The sequence below is a fragment of the Arvicanthis niloticus genome, chromosome 19, assembly GCF_011762505.2.
Source record: "Arvicanthis niloticus isolate mArvNil1 chromosome 19, mArvNil1.pat.X, whole genome shotgun sequence".
In the NCBI taxonomy this organism is placed as follows: domain Eukaryota; kingdom Metazoa; phylum Chordata; class Mammalia; order Rodentia; family Muridae; genus Arvicanthis; species Arvicanthis niloticus.
Window position 1 is genome coordinate 1,512,427 of NC_047676.1, and position 20,683 is coordinate 1,533,109.

The window sequence follows — 20,683 nt, forward strand, 5'->3', positions numbered from 1 at the left end:
GCAGCGGCACACAGACCTTGGCAGTAACAAAAAGCTCTCTAATTGGATTTAATAACACCTGCTCAGTAAGAGGGAAACCATGTCTGGTACCAGAAACCCAGCCAACTACCAAGGGTTACTTAAGTCATGGATCTTGAGAGTTGTAGAACCCAGCGTCAACGGATACTCTTGCACCTACTGCCCAAGAGCCACTATGGAAGAGTGGGCAGAAAGACTGTCAAAGCCAGAGGAACAGGGGGTTTCCTGTAAGGTTGTGTCTCAGAGAGGCTACACCCATGAACTCTTACCAACATGGCTGCCTTAACATGACCTGAAGGATGGCACTAATAGACATGCTAGCGTAGACAAGGAAAGCTTAGGAGGCCTACGCAAAGAACTACCAGCAACTAAAGAATCCTCAGAGTGGGAGAAATATTCCTAGGGATGATGAGCACACTGACTGCTTACCCAACACCAAACGGTCAGCCCTGGAAACATACATACATTATAAAAACCGAACAGGTTATATTTATGTATTTATCGTGCACGCATGTGTGCGCTGCACGCGTGTGTATACACACACACACACACACACACACACCCCAATTAGAGAAAAAGAGGTTGCCAGGAGGCAGGGGCAGCAGATCACTGAGTTTGAGGCCAGTATGATCTACAGAGTGAATTCCAGGACAGCCAAGGCTACACAAAGAAAACCTGCCTTGAAAAAAACTAACTTTCCCTCACTGAAAAACAGGCTATGAGCTTGAAAGGGAGCAGGGTGAACAGGCACATGGGAGAGTTTGAAGGGAGGGAAGGGAGGGGCGAAATGATATAAGTATATTATAGTCTCAAAAATTATTTTATTGAAAATAATTTCATACAATATATTCTGATCATGTTCTCCCCTTTCCAGCCCCTCACAGATCCCCCTACTCCATGCCCACCCAACTTTATTTTCTTTCTCTCTTAAAACCAAAAAACCCAACCAACCAACCAACCAACCAAACAAACAAACAAAAAAAACAAACAAAACAAAACAAAACAAAACAAAAAAAAACCAGAAAATGAGCTTTTAGTAATAAGTCTGGTGCTGCCCAGTGATGCTGTAAAAGCAAGCAACCTGAGAGCACATGGTAACCTGTGGTTAGGAATGCGGACTGCAGACAGCCCACAGAAAGGGCTAGAACATGGGGTGGGGACGGGCACGGGACAGGACAGGACACACAACACTCAATTTCAAGATGGATGGGATATTACCTTAAGAGAACACTGTGTTCTCTGCACTAACTCCCTAAAAATCCCTCCAAATCTGTCTTAGGCAGGTGTTATAATCTGGTAATAAGTACGATGGCAATCACTTGCTGAGTTCTAAAAGACCTAAAAGATTTCTTCCTTCCGACCTCAGAGCAGATCAAGTGACACTGGAAGACTGGGTTGTGAAGGTCTTGGCCTGGCTTGAGTACTCCCTCACTTAGCAAGTGCTCAGAGCTGTCTGTGGTGAAGGCCGCATGAACTGCAAGGTGGAGACTGGAGCAACAAATTCCTTCTCTGGGTATATTACCCTTCAAGAGGGGCAAGGGGGAAGCAGGCAAGAACCAGCTCTAAATAGTGATTACAGATCTGAGCTGGGGCTTGTTAAACATGTTCCTAGAATACTCTCTTCAGATCTGTTGTCAGGAACTGAGGGTTGGACTACCCCCCTGCACCCACCCACCCCTAGCTGTAAGGTGGAGGAACCTCAAAGGTTCCAGCAGCTGCTGTTGGCAAAGGCTACAGCTCAGCTCCACTGTACACGGCCTCTTCTGGAGAAGCAACAAGGCTGGCCCTCTGGGGCTGTGATTTCTGCCTGGTGTGTATAAAGAATATTCGGAACCTTGTTTTAAATATGTGAATAAGAGATATGGCTCAGAAGGAGGAAGAAAGTCAGAGAGAAAGGGCAATTGCATGATTGTTTTCCAGACTCCAGGAACTAGAAAGTGAAAACAATGCTTATGTTCTCAACTGTGCACAAGAGGCAGGTGGCAGCACAGGATACCCTAGGAGCTCATAGAGATAATACACTTCTGCCAGCAGGGGGTGTGAGACTGCCAGCAAACAATTCCCAGACAGAAACAGTGAAGCCTCAAAGAGGCTGTGACCTGTGACTGACATCTGCCCAGGTCAGTGCATGACCCCAAAACACAGGGTCACAGATTACTATGGTGGGTTTGAAACTTGCGAAATGAAGCAAAGATTAACCATCTTCTAAATGTTAAACAAGTCAAAACATCATCAGATAAAAGTAGGAGACACAAGCTCAAGGGCAAGCACACAACACTGCTAGCATATGCAGAACCTGCTTGTTCACTCTTGTACAAACCCATTTCCCCAGCAGTTGGCAGCTGCTCACTCACTTGGCCATGACACGCCTCACATTGCTGGCATACAGGGCAGGATTCCTCTTCTCCTCCTCAGAAGGGCAATACACAGGCAGAAACTGAGGACAGAAGAACCGTGTTATCTCTGCTGAGACATGACACTGACCCCACCAGAGCTACCATAAATGGTACCTGTGTGACACAATTAAGACTAGCAGAAACCTTCCTCAGGAATAGTCCACCCATGACCATATATGTTTACATACTCATACCTACAATGTTCACACTACATATACACATATCTAGACCCACATACATACAATACCCATGTGCCTGTGCGCAAACCCCCCCCCCCCCCCCATCTATCTGCAAACTTTATAGGCCAACACTGCTAACCAGGAGTACTGAATGGCTTAGGGCACAATATTCAACTCCTAATGATATACATGTCTCCATCTCTCCATGACAGTTTTCTGTTGGGGATTATAGAGAATGGTACTTCTGAAGTTTCTACTGAAATCTACTGCATCTCTGTGATAAATCATCCTACAGCATTTAAAATGATTTAGTGGCTCATGCTGGTGCCAACTTTAACATGCATGAAAAGGCAAAAGACCATTCCTGATTTCTGTTCTTAAATGAAGATATCAGAAATACAGGAACATCCTGAAAACCTAGCAACTATGTGCATATAGGTGTTCACAGTTAACATTTTAGGAATTCCTAAAATTACAGTGGTCTTTCACATTAACACTGGTACCATACACCAGCAATGTGAAGAAGGATATGTAAAGAGGGCCACTCTTAGTCTCTCTTATCTTAAAATGAGACCAGGTCTGAAATAGGCCTGCTCAAAATCACAGGGGTCCCAGCCAGTACAAGACCATGTTCCTTCTCAGACCTGATCCTGTTTTCTCCTGACAGCCAAGAGAAGAGCCATGGAAAGATCCACAGCAGCAAGAGCAGCATGCTCTGGGCTCTTTGTAGAAGTCACATTAGCTCATCTGTCCATTCTGTATTGCTCTGCAGTACTTATGGGAAGTGAACAGACTCTTTGACTCAATATAGGTGTGCCTATGACTCATCTCTGAGGTCAGATGCAGGCCCATCAGAAGAGGGTTTTTTTTTGTTTTTGTTTTTTTAAAGAAAAACAAGTAACAAATCCCAAATCAAAAACACCAATCCTTCTACTTAGAGAAAAGTATGACTGTATTGGATTTAGCCAAGAGGGTGAGTTTAGTACTTAGGAACCTGCCAGGAGCTGAAAGCAGGGAAGGTAGGTTTTACTCCATGACTTACTGCTAAGCAGTAAGGTGACAGAATGAATTTAGTTATTCAAATCTACCTATTAGTAATGAAGACAAAAAGAAAGGTGCTCTCTCTCTCTCTCTCTCTCTCTCTCTCTATATATATATATATATATATATATATATATATATATATATATACACACACACACACACACACACACACACACACACACACAAATAAATTTTTTTTTTTTGAGACAGGGTTTTTCTCAAAAAAACCCTTGTGTAGCCTTGGCTACCCTAGAACTCAGAGATCTACCTGTCTCTGCCTCGTGAGTACTGAGGTTAAAGGCGTGTGCCATCACTGTCTCGCTGGCAAAGAGAAAATGTCTATGTGCCAATTTTATATACTCTTAGGCAACAGTCATCTAAATAAAAAACTGATAGCTTTAGTTTCCTTGTTAATTTTAAAAAATCATGTCCAGGGGCTAAAGAGATGGCTCAGCAGTTCAGGATACTTGTTGCTCTTGCAGAGAACCAGTGGTTCCGTTCCCAGGATTCATTTGCTAGCTAACAACTATTTGTAAGTTCAATTCTAGGGGATATGACACCCTCTTCTGACTTTTGTAGACAATATACATACATGGTACACATACATGCAAGCAAAATACCAATAAACACAAAATGAAAATGAACAAATCTTAAAAAAAAATCCCATCCAAATGTATTTAAGCCACAAAAAGGGCACAAAGCCACTAAAGAAAAGTAACTAGAAAGTTCTTCTAAGATCCAGACAAATGAAAAGATACTTAAGGAGGCTATGTAACAGTACCTGTACAGATTAGATACTTTGGAACAATTGACACAGCTCTTGGTTTAATAGCATTTTAACAAAGTATCAGGCCGATTCCAGTGTAACACTGTATGACTCTGTGTCAATACTAGTCTCAGTACAACATCATGTGACAGTGTATCCACACAGCTCTGGGTTAACATTGTTGTAACACTATAACACTACAGACCCCAGTGTAACACTGTATGACACTGTATTCACACCCTGTTGTAACAGACACCAGTATAGTACACTGTATCCATACTGACCCCAATGTAACATTGTGACACTGTATCCACACAGCTCCAAGTCTTTTTAATGTTCAAAAGCTGCATGATTTCAGACCCCAGTGGAACCCAGTATCCCAAAACCCATGATAGAATGGCCCCCCAGCCAGATACCACGCCCACCCCACCCACTACCCATACTGTGTAACACTATGTCCACTCACTTCAATTTCCACTTGGTTTTGAAACTGGCACAGAGTAAGCCACAGGATTTTCAACCTTAAAAACAGCATTGAATAATTTTACATCACGATTAAGAAGTAAGTCATTCTTTTAGCTAAATGACTCCAGATTCTGCCCAGAGCCTCTAGGAGGAGCTGCTGGGCAGTGAACCTGGGAGGACAGGAGTCTTCTAAAGTTGAAAAGGTAAAAAAAAAAAAAAAAAGACTGAGCACAGATGATTTTATTAACTAGGAATCTGGAATCTTTGGTTTTCTGGTGAAATATTTCCTTTGGTCCTTTGGTTATTCTAAAGAGCTATATACTCCCCTTGCCCTTCTGCTTTGACATCCTTGTCTCCAGGATGCCCAGCTGCCTAATCTAGGCAGACAGAGTTCCAGGCTTTAAGTCATGCCAAAGCCCATTTGCCTGACTTCCAGGTTCCTGGATCTTCAGTATTATTGCCACTACTTGTTTGTCTGAATGGAATTACAGAGCTATCTGGAGTTCCCCGTCCTTGAGGCCACATTCTCTTCTCTCCCCTTCAAAGTCAGTCACCCCCTAATTTTGAGCCAATCTTTTTCTGCCCCAACATGTCAGCCTGAGCCCAGGATGAGACACTGGAGCCCAGATCCAAGTAAGTACTTCTTTCAGTTCGACCTCCTGCCTCAGGAAGTGGTAGTCTGATATCACTGGAGTGGCACTGCCCCAGCACTATGCTCCAAATACCTTGGAAGGCCTAAGAGCTACCTATTATCTGACTTTACTTCTTCCTTAAAGGCCTTGAGGCTGTCTTGTCCCTGGATGGCCCCTTCTCCCAACACACAAATGGCAGCTCCAGTATTATGGACATCCTTGACAGTCTGGTGCCCCAAGTTTGGTTGCTGTTGTTTCTCTTATTCCACCAGATTAATAACCACAGCACAACTGATTCCCAGTGTATGTGCTTATAGAATAGGGACGCCAATTCTAGAGGGCCACCCTTACCTAGCAACACCTGAATCTCACTGCCTGCACAAAAGCTGCCATCCTGACCAGGTACAAGATGTACTGAGAGTAAGGGAAGGGTTCAGTTACCTTCCCGTGGGTGCTGGCATCAAGGAACTTATGTCCCCCAAATCCAGGAGTGTTACATAGCCACACGGGAACACTTAACTTTTTCACAATGGGCTGACCCTAATAGCTGTCAAGAGTAGTTTTCATATTTGTAAAAGTAACGAGGGCACAGGGAGTCACCAGCAGCCTGTATATCCACAGAATGATAGGACAGACAGGATGACACAGTGTCCGACTTACGCTCCGGGTCCTTGCCATGTCCATGTGATGGTGTCCTGGGAGTGAGAAAGAATAAGGGTTAAATGTAGAGTCAGACGTGTGAGGGCCAACCTCGTGCAGCCCGGAGATGGAGTTACTGTCCTCCCACTTTAATTCAGGCAGAGTAGAGGAAACTTGTGCCCTGTGTTCCAGGGCTCAACCAACCCAATATCTTAAATGTCCTTCTTTTTCATCACTTCTCTGTCAATAACATTGGCCTAAGTAGGCTTGGTACCCATTACCCATCTCTCCAAAGGTGTTCCAATGACCTGTAATTCCCAACTGTGCCATGTCACCTGCCCCCTTTAAGATGTTCCCATAGGAACCTCAGGTAAAGTCTGCCTAGACCTGGTCATGTGATCTCATTGCTGCCTCCATTCCAAGGCTGTATCCATACCCCAAGTGTCCAAATACAACCACAGACGTGCTCCTCCCACATCAACCCTGGGCTTCAAAGGGGGCCCCTGCCACCTATGAGAGACTTGGCTACCTCACCTTACATGTGTCCAGAAGGATTTGAGAAACTACCCTTAGCAGCTGCACCAAACATTTTCACAGGAGCTAGGCGACCTCGTATGGCTTCTTTCTTTGCCATCCTCAACCTATTTTTCTTACTCTGGTTTGTCTCCCTAGGCAGGGTCTGTGCTCAGAGCTCTGGCAGTGGGGTACATCCTGTAGCTAAATGGCTGAGGAAGCTCACACAAACCTTAGAAACATAAGCACAGGTCTACTTCCTGCTTCTCTGGTAATCAAGCTTCCAAGGCTCTAGGAGATCAGTGAAGACTATGCCCCTAACCCTCACCCCAGGCTGATGAATCAACTCAGAATGGAAACCTCACTCCCACACATAGGTGGGCAGGCTGCTCCATTCCTGGGTGTTCAGACTCTCTGCAGAGGGCAGGGCCTTCCTCAGGAAGCTAACAGGAAATGGACTCTTCAATGGTTCAGCAATACCCATTAGAGTCGTCCAGTCTGTTAGTGTTAGTAACTGATGATCCAGACGGTCCCCACTGCTTATCCATTTGCCTCAGGGGACCCCATGCCTAGAGAGGCAGACCTGGCTCCCAGGTGGGCAGGCTGGACACTGTGTCCATGAGCTGTCTATATTAGATTGTGAGTTGAAAGGTTATCTTCCCTACCATCCTCTGCTGTCATGGTATCTAACTGGGGCAGGCAGGGAACTCTCACTGTGGTAAGTACCCCCCCCCCCTTCATTATTTCCACCAGAAGCTTACTCCACTACGAAATGCCACATGTGCACAATACCTCAGGACCCTGGGGTCTCATATTCATAGACTGGCCACCTCTGACTGTGGAAGCCATCAAGGCCCAAGAAAGCCTGTTCCAACAGTCATATCAGAAGGGAGGCTGCAGCTGGCATCTGTGAAAAGGGCTGGTCCTGACAGCTCTCCCTAGGGGTTAGGGGAGGGTTAAGCGCACTTGGGAGAAAGGTCTAGTGACAAAACCCAGCAGAACTTGCTCTGAGGCATCCCTCATCGGGAATTCTCCCTCCTCTGGGCCTGGGGTCCTTCCAGGTCATCCAGGAGCTCTGGGACCAACTGCCCTGTCTTACTTTAAAACAAGTCAGTGAGACTTCCAGTTGGAGCAGAGGAAGCACAACAAAGTCACATGATTTCTACAGCCACCCAATCCCTTCTTCAGCCTTCTAGACCATAAGCAGCCCTGGATTTTTAAAACTGCCAGAATGTGAGCCAGGCTTTGCTTCAGGGCCTGTGTAAAGTGGCACTTTGTGTGCCAAGACTGAGACTCTTCTAGAACTGTCATAAATACACCACAGAGATAGTTTACACTTGGAACTCCACCTGTGGTGCCTGCCTCTCTCTTTCTGGGCTGAGGCTGTATGATGGCACTAACTTTTTCTTTTCAACTATTGTGTACGAACAAAGGACACAGGGACACGTCAATCCAGGCACAACTGAGACATCTACCCAGCTCTCATTCCTCCTCACCTCCCCTCAACCCGTGCCCCAGAACATGACTTACCAATTTGTTTGGGTAGCGTAGCACCACGGGTTGGACAGGAACTCCAGGAATGAATGCACCTACCAAGGAAAGTGTAGGGTCTCAATGCTGGCAACAGGAAGCATGGGAAGGCGGGATCTAGTTGTGTGGCACTGTCTCAGGCCTTAGTAAACTGAGCTTTTCTGTGCCAGCTTTTCCTTGTCAGTGAAGATGTTCTTTGGATTCCCGGACTATTTTCTGTACCTCTGCCCTGTCCAGGAAGAGAGTTGCTGGTGTCTCAGTACCAACATGAACATACTGACGGGAAGTGAAGGGCTCCCGTGTGTCTATACCTCAGAGCTCAGAACCGTCACACCCTCGTCTACACAGATCTGTGCTGTCAATCTTGGTCTCTCCTCACTGCCCATGAGCTGGATTTGGGGTTGGTCACCATGGAGAATGAGAAACACCTGGTCTTGCCTGGGGTAGGACAGTCTAGCCTAGCCCTGTCCCCATGTGTGACCAGCCTTTGCCTGAGTACTGGAGAAATATCTCTCAAGGGTACTCAGGACTGCCTTGCCAATCATTTCTACTGTCTATATACTGATGGGTTAACAAGCCTGGCTACACTGTTCTATTCTACTTAAATAAGGATGCTTGAAGGTTCACACCTCTGAAAACCAAGGTGTAGGGACACCCATAAACAGATAGGCGTCTGAATGTGTGTGTGCATGTACATGCATATGCATGCATGTGTGTGTGTATGCATGTGTATACGTGTGTATGTGTATACGTGTGTGTGTGTGTGTGTGTGTGTGTGTGTGTGTTCTTCTGAGCTGATGGAAATCAGTGTCCATTAGTGGTGTGTGCCCATTCTGAGAGGGGAAGGCTCTGGAGGAAAACTCTCTGGATGCTTCAGCAGGCCCCTCTATCCTTTAGTTCAGGATTTCTGAACACCTCTGGGAAAATCTGCATGTGGAACTGTCAATAGTTCCTGCTTCCAAGGCCAGCTCCCCTTCCATGGTGGTCTAAGCCAGAGACACATCAAGTGTCAGAACACATCAGAGCTGATGACCTAAGCTGTTTAGATTCTGCCTCAGGCACAGGATCTTACAACCTCCATGTCTGACCTTCAATTCCATCCCTGGATCTGTAGGGCTGGGGCCATGGCTGAGCTAGCATTTCTATGTACATGGACACAGGCAGGAGTCAGCAGACCTCAGCTCATACTCCAGCACCAAGACCTGTCAATGGGCCTCAGAGTCCTCAGACATGCATGCTAGTGAACATACTTATCACCTCAGGGGACTAAGCATGGACCACAAATGCCACCAGGATTTGCTGGTGTGATAGTAGTGTTCACTGCCACATTTGTCTTGACATGTGTCATGGTGACACTGTTCAAACTAAGTGCTAAGTGTTTAAAAGCCACTATTTTAAACTTCTCATGTCTGATCTTGGAACCTGTGTACACATGAATATGCGTACCCATGTAGGCAAATACAACGTGGGAGAAACAGATGCTGGACTGGCATCAGGGCAGCCAGCAGCAGGGATAGCCTCAGGAGGAGATGCCTCTTCCCAGATTCCAGAGCATAGGAGTTCAGACCACACAGAGACTTCACATGTACCATGGAGTACAGTAGCAGGCTGGATGCAGGCCCAGTGCTAAGTAAACGTCAGGTATCTATGGTGTGAACCACAGCTGGGCACCACACAGTTAGTCCTTGTGGGTAACTGTGGCATACAACCTCCCCCATGATGCGTGTTACCCTGTGTCTACATTCCTTCAGTTTCACACAGGAAGCCCAGCTGCATCTGTGAAGTGCCAATCCTCAGGTGTTCTTTTAAGAACAGGTAAATCCCACTATTACAGAAGAGAGCTGGTTCCCTCACAGGTACCTGTCATGGCTTGAGATACCTAATTCCCTCACAGTTCAGTTATACTCTGCCCATGGCCTTGGAGATATGGCTAGGTATCACTACTGAGTTTTCAAATAAAATGTTTGGGGGCTTTTGAGCTATACCCAGGATGAGGGCTCCAAGTGGGGAGGCTAGGCCTTGGTTATAACATGCTGCCTTAGCTGCTAAGCCTATTTTAGACACACTGGAGAGAGAATAAGGGTTCCCCTTTCTTGCTTTATATCTCTGTCCATAAAAGTTGCCACCACTATTTGTGTCAAGGAGGGGAGGCCTCAGCCATGTGCACATGAGCAGTAAAAGGGGTGGCCCAAGGAGGTGGAAGACCCTGAAGTTTATCATCTATCACTAAAAAGAATGGAAAGACCATGAATTCAGAAAGCACCCAAAACAGAGCAGTGTGATGCAGCCCAGAGCAGATTACTGGCAGCTGTGGCCAGTCTGACCCAGTCTGTGGGAGCTAGTGTGCATACCCCATGCAAAGAGAGTGTAGGAGTCCCATCCACCTCTCAACAGCACTAAGAGCTATAGCAGTATCAAGGTGCAAACCTGTTACACCACCCGGGTCAAACAAAACTTTTAACCAGGTAGAGTCAGGAGTGGACTTTGTACACTGCCGCCAAATGCTGGGACTCAATCTCAGTACTAGGCTTGGGGAGTGCCCCGAGAAAGTGTCCAAATTGATGGCTCACTGTTCATGCCCATGGAGAAGCACTGTTCTCCAGAGGCTCTGAAACCAGAAGAGAGAGCTACAGGCTGGAAGACCTATAGTCCGTGGGAGCTGCTAGGGCCCAGGGCATCCTGTATCCCAAAGGACAAGACCTCAGCATATCAGGGTCTCACTGGTCACGACCTCAGAGCTCAGGCCAACATCACTACTCACAACAGCCACTGCCTTTAGTCTCCCCAACCTCCTGCAGACACTGTAGCTCCTGGCGCAAACACTGAGACTTCCTGTGACTTCTAAGAACTTGTCATACAAGATAACGATAGAGACTTTTTTTCCATTATCGGCAGATGATGTTACTTCAAAAGTCATGATTGGTTTCCTCTTTTTTGAGGAAGATTAAAAACATAACAATGACAAAAAAAAAAAAAAAAAAAAAAAAAAAAAAAAAAAAACCCAACAACAACTACATACCAGGTTTGAAGGTAATGAGGCAGGTCCTGTTTGTACAAGTTCCTTCTGGAAAAATCATTATCTTAAAACAGGAAAAAGATAGCATTAAACCATTGTACTTAAATCCAGAGCCCACAGGAGCCCACCTACCAGTGTGCTTTTTCTATTTACTGATGTAAATTTAGACTATGGCTCCTGGAAGGGGGAGGATCTTTGAGAAGCCCCCCCCCCAAAGCTTGGGGGTGAGGATCTTTGGTAACACTCCCCCCACCCCCAGGACTGGGGCAAAGAGAGTAAAATAAAATGAGCTATTAACAAAGTAAGCAGCAGCAAAGGACGCCATAGTTCTCAGCCACACATGCATCACGGGAGAGAGTGGAGGCCAAGAGTGGACGCACCAGGAGGAATAGAGATGCTGAGAACAAGCAGGGAACTGTGCAGCCACTGGGAACAACTAGTGTGAAGAGACTCCTGTTCCCATGGACACAGCAGTGGCTGACTCACTGGCCAAGGCAGCACAGAACAAACTAAGACTCCCCATGGTGGAAAGCTCAGTTCATACAGCTTTCATATCTGAGCCCTGAAGGGAAGGGGATCCACTGAGGAGGCTGGGTGGGCTCAGTGTTCACAAAGAGCACAGCTAAGCTCCTTGGAGAAGAGGGAGCAACTTCTGTCTGTGCAGGTGCGCATGGTGTGGGTGTGGGTGTGTGTGTGTGTGTGTGTGTGTGTGTGTAGAGGGAGCAACTTCTGTCTGTGCAGGCGTGCACGGTGTGTGTGTGTGTGTGTGTGTGTGTGTGTGTGTGTGTGTGCGAAGAGGGAGCAACTTCTGTCTGTGCAGGCGTGCACGGTGTGTGTGTGTGTGTGTGCGAAGAGGGAGCAACTTCTGTCTGTGCAGGAGTGCATGGTGTGTGTGTGTGTGTGTGTGTGCGCGCGCACGTGCCTGCCACACCTTAGAAGCCACAAGCCTCCACAGAGGCTGACTGCGGGCATACTTAGCACCAGATCTTCAGTGCCTTTGAGCAACTACAGACAGGACATCCTGCAAAACCTCAAGCCTCTACCTGTTGGCTTGAAGAGAAAGAAAATAAAATGAACACATATGACACTGAGGCAGTTTAGGCTTCCAGGGGTCATGGGCAAAGGCAAGCCTACAGATGCAGCCATAGCAGCCAGCCAACAAGACAAGAGGCTCAGTCCAGGATCTAGAAGTGTTGAATTCCTCAGGCTCACAGTTAACTTGAAAAGTAGACTACACTCAGGGAAATTAGCAAGGTGCCACCCCATATGATACAAGAAGTGAACACTCAAGAGAGTATGTTTTCATTTTAAGACCAGACACAGAAACCCAAAGTGTCCAACACCAAGCACACTCTCGGATGCACACACTGCCTAAAAACAGAACAAGGTGAACGTCAGCATGAGAGACAGACAGAGCAGGCTTTGTGCTCCCCCATTCTCAAAGTACACATCTATCAAAGCAAGCAGGATGGTTCTACCTGAGGCCACTTTCCATTCGACTGTGCCCGTCGCCTGATCTCCTCCACTGTCTTTCTTCGAGAATCCTGGTCAGAGCGGGACACGAACACTGGCCGGATGTATCTTATCAGAGCTGTAGGAGTCGAGACAGGATATCAGCATGAATAGCTTCTAAACCACAGGCTTGAACAGAGACTTCTCAGGGGCCATAGTGAGCTGCATATCCCAAAGACACCTAGCTCCCAGGACCATGCTGATACATAGAAGGTGAGGAACCTTCCAGTGAACTCTGAAACCCTTGTGCCCTGGAAGAGCAATGGGTCCACAGGACCAGTAGCTAGAGCACAAAGCACATAACGGAAACCTAGCCCCACCCAAGTACAGGCTGTCTACTGTTGCTCCATCAGCAGAACAAGGAGATTCAAATACCCCTGGACCTTACTGTGAGCTGAACTTGCATTCTTCAAAGTCCGGGATGAAGTCCTAACACCTGTTACCTAAGAATATGACCCTAACTGAAGGTAAGATATTTGCAGATAATCAAGTTCAGCATATAACCCTAATTAGAGTGGTCCTAATCAATGTCTGAGGTCCTTGTAAGCAAAGAGAGGCAGGGGAGGAGAAGATTGGATGAAGAGGAAAGACAGGATGCATCTTCAAGCTACAGAGTACCAAGTACTGCCAGTTGCCACCTTGACTTGTCTGCTAACACCCTGCTCTTGAACTTCTGGCTTCCAGGGTGGCGAGAACAAACTCTTGTTGCTTCTCTGCTGCCAAGAACCCCAGAGATCACACGCCCTGGAGTAATTGCTACACCATGGTATCTCTACATCTGGTCTAGGTTCACGGCACTTATTCTGCCATGATTGCCGGGCCTCAACTGACCAAATTGTTGGGGACCACCAAAGTAAGACCATGTAGAAATAAGATATCACTCAAAATACTCTGAAGAGGTTTTAATATAAACTGCCCCCAGGTAAGTCCCTGTTCTGAGGAGAAAGGAGTAGGGCCCAGGGCAGCTGCAGCCCCTGGTCCACTGTTGGTCTGCAGCTGATCTCCCAGGACCATTTCAGCTGTAGGTTCTTTTTGTAAGACATTTTGAGACTTGAAAAGGATCTTTTGTGATTCTTTCTAGGAGGTTTTCCACAAAAGGCACGCATAAATAAATAAATAAATAAATATTTTTTAAAAAGGAAGGGAAGTGATTGTTCAATAACCTATTGGGTCTTCACAACTCTTCTAAAAAGCCAAGCACACAATAGACACAAGCATGTCTCTTTGCTGCCTTGTCATTCTAGCATCTGTTTCATCCTTTCCTGTCAACTCCCTGATGCTCCAAAAATGACTGGAGAGTAGAAGGGAAGAGAAAAGACCAGATGCGGTGAGGGTTACATCACAATCCCAACCTTGTCTGCTTTGCCTTGCAACGCCACCATCTTCCCAGAGGCGCTGGGTTCACCTGTGCTTCATGGGGCTAAGTACAGAGCTTTTCTTTGTCTCTGATGGCAAGAATAAGAAAACTGACCAGACAGTGGAAGATGCTTGCTGGTCCTTTGGGAAATCTGAGGATGAACACAGAGAGGCAAGAAGGGCTCCAAGGACAGGATAAGACAAAGTGATCATTTGGACACCCAGGACGGTATCTTTGAAGGTTCCTGGGTATGATGGTTTGTATATACTTGGCTCAGGTAGTGGCACTATTAGAAGATGTGGCCTTGTTGGAGTAGGTGTGGCCTTGTTAAAATAGGTGTGCCTCTGTGGGTGTGGGCTTTAACACCCTACTCTTAGCTCTCTGGAAGCCAGCCTTCTGCTAGCAGCCTTCAGGTTAAGATGTAGAACTCTCAGCTCCTCCTGCACCATGCCTGCCTGGATGCTGCCATGTTCCCACCTTGATGAAAATGGACTGAACCTGTAAGCCAGCCCCAATCAAATGTTGTTCTTATAAGCATTGCCTTGGTCATGGTGTCTGTTCATATCAGACCCTAACTTAGACATTGGGTAAATCACCTTCCATCAGACAAGTGATTTTGGACTTTAATGAACAAGTTGCTCCTGAAAGCAGCTCCTTTCCAGGAGGCCTTGCATCCTGCTTGAAGCTCCAACAGGCCCATGAATACACTCTCATCCCTTAGCCATTTTGCCTCCAAACATCACTTGACCAGTTCAGTGAATGAACAGGTACTGGCTGGTTGGTTTTGTCAGTTTTACACAAACTTAGACTTATCTGGGAAAAAGGAATCTTAATTGAGAAAATGATTCTGTAAGCTCACCCAGAAGGGAATTCTGTGAGGCCTTTTCTTGATTAATGGTTGATGTGGGAGGACCTGGCACACTGCCAGAGTGATACCCCTGGGTTGTATAATAAAGCAGGCTGAACAAACCACGGGGAGCAAGCCAGTGAGCAGCATCCCTCCATGGCTTCTGCTTTAGTTTCTGCCCTGCTTGAGCTCCTGCCCTGACTTCCCTCAGAGATAGGACTATGACCCAGAGTACAAGCTGAAATAAAGTTTGTCCTCCTCCTCAAGTTGCCTTGGTCTTGGGGGGTTTTATCACATTGAGAAAAACCCCAAGACAGACACGTAATCAAAGCTGATTCACAGAGAGACAGAAAAGCTATGAGGTTGGTTACCTCTAACACCCACAGACCTAAAGATGAAAACACTTGAGGTATTTTCAACATTCATCTCTTCAACAGGAGCTATCTGTCACAGGACCCAAAAGAGGGGCTGGAAGTTGGGGACAAGCTATTGCCCATACAAACCTGCTCTTGAGATGGATCCAGATCACATCCTGGGTTCTCTAGGGTTTAGAGGACTCTTAGCTGAATGCCTAAGATAGTACCTAATCTGATACACTGCCTTCATAGAAAGCCGGGTAAAGAACTGACTGGGATAAGGTATATTTGGGATCTTATCAATACTCTTCTCCCTCTAGAGACAGGGTCTTGATACCCTAATCAGGTGACCCTCCTGCCTCAACTACCCAAGTGCTGGAACTACAGGCACACATCACATCATTGTGCCTGGATAATGAACATTTCTGATAAACTTGCTACGACCCTTCAGTCTCAGGTCTGTCAATTATCTGTAAATGACCATGAAATGTACAGGCTTCAGAAAGAACCTCTGTGCACAGTGATAACGTCTCTGCAAAACCAAACAGGCCATGGTGTCTTGGCAGGGGCCATGTGCAGTGACTGTTTAGGACTTGTGACACCTTTCAGGATTATCAAGGTGGACCGCATATCTGCCAATTACAACCCCACCCAAGTTCCAAAAAAATTCTTGGAATTCAATCGTCTTCTATTTGTGATAGATTTACAGCCGATGGCCCAAACAGCTCAATTTCTCTCCAAGGGCCTCATGGAAGGGGAGCGACCCTGCTTGCTCAGAGTTGTTTCGGAACTGATGTCCTTACACTGGGAGGCTCACTTCTGTTTACAGGATCTGCTACACCACTCATGTGCTCATGTGTGCAAAAGCTACACACAGTCCCACCTTCTGCCTTCTTGCTGGCCTTTCTTCAAGGTCCTGCCGATCTAAGATCAGGGGATTGATACAAATGCTTGACAGAGGTGAGACAGTCCCATCTAGCACTCCAAACCACAAACCACTAGTCAAGCTCCAATCTGGCTTCTTTACCTCTGCACAAGCCAACTGAGTACCAGCACCTTGTGGATGAAAGGAATTCACCCAGGGTCCGTGAGCCTTGGATGTGCTTAGGACACTGATCACAGTGTTGCCTGAATGCATGGTAAAAACTCACATTTCCCATGGATGGGCGTGACCACACCTCCGGAGTGGAGAGCACATAGGTTGTGGAGGGCATGTTTGCAGTAGACTTAGCCACGGCCAGATGCTTCTGAAAAGTCACAGTTGTGTTGGGGGAAGGGATGCCTGTGTGGGTCTGGGCCTAGGGACCTTGCTTGCCATCTGCCTAGGTTCTAGCTTCCTTCACCACCTGCTTCCCTGTGGCCATGAGCCAGATCCTTAATGTTTCCACAGGCAACGGGAGAAGGCTCAACAGCAAAGGAAGAAAGATAAAAGTGAGGACAGGTTTGGGGTTGCAGGCACACCTGAAAAAAATCTAGTGCCCCTAGATAGTGTGAGAAACATTTCCTCATAACTCTGCCAAATTGACAGCAGGCTGTTTCTGTGGTTAAGTCTAGGAGAGGCAGCTGGGTCAGGGCCAGATCAGAAGGGTCAAGGCTGGGTAGTTCAGAGTGGTAGCCAAGTCCTTTTTCTGCCCATCTCCCAGGCAAACATACCTCAAGATTTTAGAGGTCTCTCTGATTCAAAAGAGCAGAAGCCTGGCATGTACAGAGAAATCAGGATACCAGACAGTATCCTGGCTAGTTTTAGGACATCTTGACACAAGCTCAAGTCATTTTGGGAGAGAAACTTTGACAAAGAAAATGCCACCACCAGATTGGCCTCTGGGCAAGCCTATAGCATATTTTCTTAATTAGTGATTGATTTGGGAGGGCCAAATCTTATTTTGAGTGGTGCCACCTCTTGGGCAGGTGGTTCTGGGGTATATATATAAACACCAGGCTGAGCAAGGCATGAAGTTCTAGCCAGTGAGCAGCACTCTGGTCTCTGCTTCAGTTCTCTGCCTTGCTTGAGTTCCTGCCCTGACTTCCTTCAGTGAAAGACAGTGATGTGTATCTTGAAGCTGAAATAAACCTTTTCTTCCCCAAGGGGCTTTTGGTCATGGTGTTTCAACACAGCAATGGCAACCTAACTAAGATATGAGGAAGGACCTGTTTTCAGGCGATACTGCCAGAGCCCAGTCTGGAAGAATCAAACCTATGCTCTACAGTGCAGGTGAGGCTGCTGAGTGGCCATGTTTATGAGACCCACAGGGCCACAGTGTTACCCCAGGACATTCACTCACAAAGTGCCCAGACATCAGAACAGGGCTGTGGATCATAGCATAGAGTTCTTCTGACAAGTCTGTCTCTCTTCTCACCATATACTCAGGGGACCTATTCACCACGATGGGGTACAGAGCTGTCTGTCCTTCTAACACAGCATCAGGTTGAACCATCCTCCTTCCACTGTTCTTGTGGGACACCACAGTTACCACAATCACCACAGTACCCAGGACACCACACTCTGGGGCCCCAGCACTGCACCTCATGTCTAGAAACTTGCCTGGGAACCATTTCTCAACCCCCAGAACTTGTGACCATGGCCTTTCAGACAAAAAGTCCACACAGATGAAATCATGGATCTTAAAATGAGGCTACCTTGGATTATCCGTTGACAGAATTCTTAGCTAAGACACACACACAGATGAGGAACAGAGGAAAGCCGGCCATGTGACCAGACAGGCAGAACAATCCCCTGTGGAGCCTCTGGAGAGCTTCCCCCTTGCACATACGGTGACCCTGGGCTTGTGGTTCCTAGAATGTGACAGAAAGGCCTTGTACTACACAGAGCCACTCAGGTTCTGTGATCTGACCGGCAGCCCCAAGACACTGCTCTTCCTGGGAGTGACTAGTGCTTGCTCAGGGCAGCTACCCAGATGCTCAAGAGACCCTGAGCTGCTGTGATTCAGGAAATGAATGCTTGCAAGACAGACTTTAGACATGCATCTCTGCACATGACAGTACTGATAAATGAAGGAGCTTGAGCTACAGGGAACCACAATGACAAAACCAGCATAGCCAGAGCCTGTCAGCGAGAAGGTGTCTTACCCACTCCCAGGGTCTCACCCGCTCCCAGGGGGTCCACCCACTCCCATGGTCTCACCCACTCTCAGGTGCTCACTCACTTCCCCAGATTGGGATGTCTCTGCTCTCCGCCTTCATCACAATGGAGGACATGGTCATGGTGACTGGGATGGCATCAAAGTAGGAGGAATGTGGAGCCAAGGTGAGGATGGCAGCCTCAGTAGGCAGCGCCTGCTGCCCCTTCACAGCTATACGGTGGAAGCCGCCAGCAAACCACATGGTGCGCATGATTGCCTTGAGCAGGAAGTCCACGACCCTGTAAGAAACAGGAAACACTGAGTTCCTGCCATGGCACAGGCACAGCAGGGGCATGGGAAAAAGATGCCGGGGCGCCTCGGCAGAGGCACTCATAGCCAATGCCTCCCACCTGATCTGACAGATGACTGAAGGGCTCTGTCTACCACAGAGCAGCCTGCAGGTGAGCACAGCTCCTCAGCTTCGATAGCAGGCCATACGCCAAAGTCAAAGACACCCACACACTGGATATCAGCAGCTCATGTTAGCACTCGGCCACGCATGAGTAGAAACCATCAAAGCATGTGGAACACCCATTAGAAGCTGCGTGCCCTGGAGAGTCTTCCAGACCTTCTTCCCATGGCTGCTCTGCCTAGAAGACTGACCACAGGAATCAACATTCAGTTTTTGCAAAGACCCAGATGGTCACGAACGTAGAAGTGAGAAGAATGGCCTAGACTATCCATCTTGCTTTCCTGTGATGTCTACTCAATCCTGAGGGTTTTCCTTTTTACTCACCCACAAGAAGCACTCAGACACCTTTCAGGACACCCCTGCAGTGACATGTGGTATGAGCAGGCCTAGGTGCAGCTTGGTCCCTGAGCTAAGCAAGAGACCAAAACACACAGGAAAAAAAAAAAAAAAAAAAAAAAAAAAAAAGAGCTCAAAGCCCGGCTCCTTGATTTTTTTCCCAAAGTGCTAACTCCCCTGGAGGTTCTGTGAGAGGATCCCCAACAGATCTAAGCAATGCCCAATCACTGTTAGGTACAGAGCCACTCCCACCCCCCACCTTCTGAGGAATCATCTGGAAGGACCTTTGCTTACTCAGGGGATAAGCAGCTGCTGTAGTTACAGGGAGACACTGGGGAGCAGACTCAAGGTTCTATTTCCAGGGATGGTGTGACACAAGGGTATGTACTTCTCAGTGTGATCTAGACACGTGTGGATGTACTCGCAGTAAAAACAGACAAACGTAAAATGTACAGCAACTGAAAAGGAAGAGAAGGCTGCAGAGGTTGGGAGTGTGAGGCTGTAGTGATGCAGGAGCCAGTCCTGGGAGAACAAGAGGAAGAGAGGAACGGGAGATTAAGCTCTATCAACCCCCAATCTTGAAGACCCTTGAGACTGAGCTCTGGGCAAGGTTAGAGGTCAAGTTTATAGAAAGGCCAGAAAAGAAAGCTCCTGAAACACAAAGGAGAAGGGGGCGGGATGGGAGCTCAACATCTCAGTGCTGAAGACGACTTAGGTCTTTGGTCCCAGGATGAAGAGACGACTGAGGAGAAGCACACAGGTGCATGAGTCTTGAGAAGAAGCACACCGAGGAGATGGTGCACAGTAGCCCGCATCCCCAGGAGAAGGACATGCGTGCTGCACTTTGGCCCACTAGAATGTCAGGTAGAAAGGAGAGCGGCTTGGTTGTCAGTGGTTAATCGGGTCCCCATTCCTCTTGCAAATCCTCTTTCTGGGAAGAGAACCTGACCCTCCAGAAAGTCTTCAACAAAAATCCAAGTGGGGTCAGGACAGGTAGATGGACTAGGCCTCAGACAGATCTACCTGAGAGGTGCAACAGGTATTTCAGATAGTGGTTGATCTGGATGCCCCAGGAAGCCAGCACTACCCCCACAGCATGGCCTGACCAAGAAGGGCTTGGAGAACTGAAGCTGAATTGAGGATTTTGATACTCTTTCTGCCACAAGCAAGAAAGAGAAAACAAAACAAAAACAACACAACAACAACAACAAAAACAAACCAAAAACAAAGGCTGTAGTCAAAATGCAAAGCAAAGAATGTGTGTAATTCAAAACTTTAAATCACAGGGTGTGGCCAGGGAGCCACAGAGCAAGTTCTCCAGGGTAGAGAGGGATGGAGGAGACTTCTCTCAGAGGGTAGTGGGTAGGATATTCAAGTCCTTCAGTCTCACAGTCTGCATCCTATCAATCCAGGAACTGAGTCCGAAGGAGCTCTCAGGAACAAGCCCCTTCTCAAGCTGCCTGTCAGTCAGCCAAGACCCAGCTGGAGGACCTGGCTGCCTGCCTGATCCACCCTGGGAATTCTC

At 47.2% G+C, this 20,683-nt stretch overlaps 1 protein-coding gene across 1 annotated transcript in view; it reads right to left on the reverse strand.

Moving 5' to 3' along the window:
• The window catches only part of Lpcat1 (lysophosphatidylcholine acyltransferase 1), a 51,359-nt gene that overhangs the window by 8,551 nt on the left and 22,125 nt on the right, over nt 1-20,683 (reverse strand). Inside the window, exons 3-9 of the mRNA XM_034523347.2 lie at nt 18,435-18,649; nt 12,677-12,789; nt 11,202-11,262; nt 8,183-8,241; nt 6,161-6,195; nt 4,870-4,924; nt 2,373-2,455 (exon numbers count right to left, since the gene is read on the reverse strand). Coding sequence (XP_034379238.1) covers nt 2,373-2,455; nt 4,870-4,924; nt 6,161-6,195; nt 8,183-8,241; nt 11,202-11,262; nt 12,677-12,789; nt 18,435-18,649 — 621 coding nt within the window. The remainder of the gene's footprint in view (nt 1-2,372; nt 2,456-4,869; nt 4,925-6,160; nt 6,196-8,182; nt 8,242-11,201; nt 11,263-12,676; nt 12,790-18,434; nt 18,650-20,683) is intronic.